General features: G+C 40.2%; 1 protein-coding gene across 1 annotated transcript; it reads left to right on the top strand.

Annotated features, from left to right (window-relative positions):
• Nucleotides 1–3831: 3831 nt before the first annotated feature.
• Nucleotides 3832–4374, top strand: LOC103264217 (keratin-associated protein 13-1). Its single transcript, XM_008061863.1, has one exon. It carries the CDS (start codon nt 3886–3888, stop codon nt 4372–4374), a length of 489 nt encoding a protein of 162 aa, XP_008060054.1. The 5' UTR covers nt 3832–3885.
• Nucleotides 4375–5114: the final 740 nt, after the last annotated feature.

The raw sequence follows: 5114 nt of genomic DNA, 5'->3' as shown, positions 1-5114 counted from the left end.
TGAGATGAGTCTCCTGAAGATAGCATATTGTTGCATCATTTCTTTTTATCCAGTTTGCCATTCTATGTCTGTTCAGTTCATTCACACTTAGGCTAATTATTGAGTTGTGAGAGTTTATTCCAGTCATGAGGTTCTATTGTTGTTGTTTGTTTATTGGTTTTATTTTGATATATTTGTTGATATATGTGTGTGTTTTCAATCTTTTTCCTGTATTCTTGGGAATAGTGTGGCCATTCTTTTTTCTTTCTTTCTTCTGTGTTTAATACTTGCTTAAGCATTTCTTGTAGATCTGGTTTGGAGGCAGCATAGACTCTTAGGGATTGAATGTCTGGGAAAGATTTCAATTCTCTGTTGCTGATGTAGCTTAGCTTAGCTGGGTAGGAAGTTCTTGGTTAGAACTGTTTACCTTTGAGAACTTTGAAGATTGAACTCCAGTCTCTTCTAACCTATAGTGTTTCTGTAGATAAGTCTGTTACTATTCTAATTGGTCTTCTCCATAAATAGTCTGACTTTTCTCTCTTGCTGCCCTTAGGAATTGTCTTTTTATACTACTGTGTGTAAGTCAATTACTATATGTTTAGAAGTTGGTCTTCTCATTTGATGTCTTACAGGGGTTCTTTGAAACTCTTGTGTTTGAATGGTCATGTCTCTGATGAGAAGGGGAAAGTTTTCTTGGATAATTTCATGAAATATTTGTTTCAGGTGGTCTCTGTTTCTCTGTCTGTCTCAGGAATGCCAATTAATCTTAATCTGCCTCTTGATATAATTGCACATCTCTTGGAGGCTTTATTCCATCCTTTAAAGCTTCTTTTCTATGTTTATAACAGTTTGGGTTAGTTCCATATTTTGGTCCTTAAACTCTGAGATTCTTTCTTCTGCTTGGTTAATTCTGCTTTCCATGCTTGTCAGTTTGCTATTTATTTTATTTACTGTATTCTTTATTGCTCTCATCTCAGTTATCAACTCCTTCATTCTTTCTTCTTGTCTGTCCTCATTTTTATTAATTCTACCTATTAATATCTTGATCTCTGTGTTTGTGGTTTAGGACCAGTCATTCTGGGAACCTTCATTGTTTGAATTCTGAAGTCTGTATTCTCAGGTGCTGTCTTCCCTGGAGTCTGTATGGGATCTGTATTCTTTCTTTGATTATTTTTCATTTGTGAGGTTTTCCTCCCTCTTCCCCCCCTTCTTTAATTCCATTGCTCAGTGATAGGGGAGAGCTTTCACTTCTGTTTGCTCTATCCAATATTCTTCTTTATGTAGATTCTTTAGATTTGTTCAATGTTGAAGTCAGATCAGGAATTGGACATTGTGCTTTTTGTAGTTTTGAGATTTGATTAAAACTTGATGGGGGAGCTGTAGCTCAGAAGCTATCTTCAGATTACTGAGAGGTGTGTGGGCCCCCTTAAACCCACTTCCCACCACCTTATAATCTTTCCATGTGGTGGGGGCTATGTATCCCCCCTGAGAACAAAAAGAGATAAGTAAAAGAGGAAGAACAGAAAAGGGAGGAAGGAAGACTAAAGGAAGATGAAGACAGAGGAGACGCAAAACAGATAAGCACACCAACTAATGAATAAACAAACAAAAAATAAAAAATAAAAATATACAAACATGCAAACATACAAAAAAGACCCTGATGATGCACTTGCCCTCAAAAATACCCATATGCAAATAGAAAAACTAAAAAAAAACAACAACAAAAGAAAAGAACAGAAAAGAAACCAAATACTAAAACATAAACAAAAACAGAGGGAAAAAAAGAAGAAAAAAAAAAGAAAGAAAGAAAGAGAAAGTTCCCTCTGTGACTGTTTTTGGAACTTCAGGTTCCTTTCCCAGGCACCACCACACTCCTGGCTGCTGCTTTTGTAGGGAGCAGGGAGCAGCCTCTGGTCTCCAACCCCTTCCCTCTGCTCTCAGCCAGATGCACTGGGTAGCTCTTAGCCCTGGGGACTATTGTAGGAGGAGGGTGAATCAGTTCCCAACTCACTCAACTCCTCCATTGCTGCTGCTACTGACACAGCACTCAGATCTGATGTGCGTCTGTGCCTGGTCCAGCATGGGGGTGGAGCATCCACCTCTTTGTGTTGGCTCCTGAAGTTTCCTTTCTGGATCAAGGATGGTCAATCTCAGGAGAGTGCGATGTGATGATCCCCTCTGGGTCCCAGGTTAGAGGTTGAACAAAGCTGAGGGGGCCAATGCAGGTCTCTCTACCCATCCCCAGAGAGAGCAAGTGCCGGTGGTAGATATCTCCTTGCCTGTGGGGCTCAGCTCAAGATTTCAGCTCCAGATTTCCTCCCTGCACCCTCTCCACAGTACCTCTGCCAAGTACCTGGCCCACTGCTGTAGGTGGTGGTGTGGGCCAGGTGCCAGGTACTGAGAGAAATTGACCTCAGCTACCTCCTCTCGGGAGACCCCCAAGAATGGCTGATGATCTTGCACATTGGGGGCTCTGATCTCAGGGTAGTGGTGGGTTGCAGCTGCCTCCAGAGGGGAGCTCCAGATGGAGTCTCCCCTCAGATGGACTTTCACTCAACCAGTGTCACTCACCCACTCACGCAGACTGTCTTTATGGATACTCGTCCTTGCAGAGACTTTTATGCTCCCACTGGTTCTGTCACCATCTTCCCAAATCTTTTAGTAGATATAACTTACTTTCATTTGGTGATCCAATCAAAGAACAAGCAAACAAAAAAAGTAGTTAACATTTACATAACTTTTGATTTCTTTTAAGACATCGGCATATCTATCTTCCCTTCTCATTCTATTAGTGTGTATCTCTAAAGTGCCTAGTGTATGCCAGCAACTGTTTCTTTTGTGACACACATATATCCAACATGCCATTCATCTGATTTCTAACTGAAAGCCCTTTCTATTCTGCCTCCCAATTTCAGCTGTCATAGTCTGTCAAAATCACTGTTCTCTTTGGTATTTATGGTGAAAGGAGTCATTACTAGTTATCATGAGGCCATCTGTCCAGTGTCACTGGGTACTGACACACAGCCTCTGTTCAAACTCTAAGATGCTCCATCTTGCAGGATGGATATTAATGCCACTGAATCCATCTTCAACATTCCTGAACAAGCATTTATAATAGCTATTATATCTGCACAATGGCATGGAGACAGAACAGCATATTATTATCAAGGACTGCCCATTCCAGTAGAATTACAATATTACAAGCAGAAAATAAATGACTGTTTCTCTATTTTTAATGTGGTACTTTATATACTTGGACAGACAGACCCTAACTAGAGGTAGTTATGGTGGTCAGGCACGTAGTATGATTCCCCAGGGCTGTGAGGATGTCCTGTAGGCTTCTGGCTAGATGTTAACCCTTTAATTTAAGGAAATGATTTCCAGCCATGGTGATACACCAGAATCACATGTGGAGTGGCCTCAGGAGGAGTTGAACCATCTTTTTTAAGAACCATTCATTTATTTTTTGGTTTATGTGTATGCCCTAAAATGACCCATTGTTAACATTCTGTTGAATATTCAGAAGTTAAACACCGCTGATTTAACCTTTTGACCAGCTTATAAAAACCAACTCAGATTCTGCTGGCTTATAATGTATTTGAAGGAGTAGGCATTAGCCACATACAGTCATAGCATTTGTGACACAAATATATTTCATTGACATAGAACCTGAGTTCTATGAGAATGAGTTCTCCCATAAACCTAAGATGAAGGGTGTTAGATAACTGCAATTACAAAGATTACTTAGTTACGTGTATGAAAATGAGGGAGTTCAAATATGAAAAAGATGACACTGCAAGGTGTCACACCCAGGTTTGAGAGTATATAAATGCCCCAGTCTAGGAGTGGCATTCAAACTCAGAAGCTTCTCAGTTACACTCAGCTCAACTCACACATACCACCAACATGTCCTACAACTGCTGCTCTGGAAACTTCTCCTCCCGCTCTCTTGGTGGCTCCCTGCGCTACCCAGGCAACCTGATCTACAGCAGTAACCTCTGCTCTCCCAGCACCTACCGGCCGGGCTCCTCTCTCTACGGTGGCTGCCAGGAGACCTGCTGTGAGCCCACAAGCTGCCAGACGTCCTACATGGTGTCCAGCCCCTGTCAGACGTCCTGTTACCGCCCCAGGACCTCTGTGCTGTGCAGTCCCTGCCAGACGACTTACTCTGGGTCTCTGGGCTTTGGGTCCAGGAGCTGCAGTTCCCTGGGTTATGGATCTAGGAGCTGCTTCTCACTGGGCTGTGGACCCAGTGGCTTCAGACCCCTAGGCTATGGAGGCTGTGGCTTCTCTTCCCTGGGCTATGGATCCGGATTCTGTCGTCCAACCTACTTGACTTCTAGGACCTATCAGTCTTCTTGTTACAGACCAACCTGTGGATTTGGCTTCTATTAATTATCTCATTAAATTTCTAAGATTATTGACCAATGTGACTAATGTCTCTACTTGTAATCTTTTTGTCTTAATTTCATACAGAAAGAATTGCATCTTATTTTCTAAGTATCAAATTCTCAGCTTATCTTTAACTCCAAACACTGGCTGACAGACTTCATCTGAAAAACTCTGTAATTAAAGTACTAACTCACATTAAGCTTAAAGTCTGCATTGTATATAGAATTCATATTATCGGATTTTCTTCCACAGTTGTATGGAAAGTCAAATCATTTTATTCTAATAAATTTATTATTCTGAAATCCATCTATGCATGTTGTGGTTAGTTTTTTTTTTATTGCTAGAGTTTTGGTTGTGATGTATTAAAGGAATTATTATGGAACAATCAATAATTATATGGAAATACGTTTTAAAATCCTATGAAGTTGGGGATTTAAACAAATTTTAGGGGACTCAGGCAATTTTCTCACTCAAACTACAGGTGTTAGAAGTCTTTTGTTTTACTAAATAGACTCTTATTCATTAAAATCTGAGAATCAGAAATCAGTTTGATTCTGGTACACAATGTTGATTCTACTGCCTATGCCAACAGGTACTCATATACTGGAGCAGATTGTTTGATAGCTGATAATTATGTCAGAAATTCAGAGAGCAAAAATAATGTTTAAATGTATATGACTATGAATATACCTGCAAGAAAAATTTAATATAAATACAATAATGATGTATACATTTGAAGTAAC

Source organism: Carlito syrichta, unplaced genomic scaffold, assembly GCF_000164805.1.
Source record: "Carlito syrichta isolate Samal-C Ts95f unplaced genomic scaffold, Tarsius_syrichta-2.0.1 Scaffold305632, whole genome shotgun sequence".
NCBI lineage: Eukaryota > Metazoa > Chordata > Mammalia > Primates > Tarsiidae > Carlito > Carlito syrichta.
The sequence above is the reverse complement of the archived record's forward strand: the minus strand, read 5'-3'. Positions and strand labels throughout refer to the sequence as shown.

Bases quoted from the DNA above. Each gene is read 5' to 3' on its own strand.
- LOC103264217 (XM_008061863.1), top strand. From the start codon at position 3,886: ATGTCCTACAACTGCTGCTCTGGAAACTTCTCCTCCCGCTCTCTTGGT.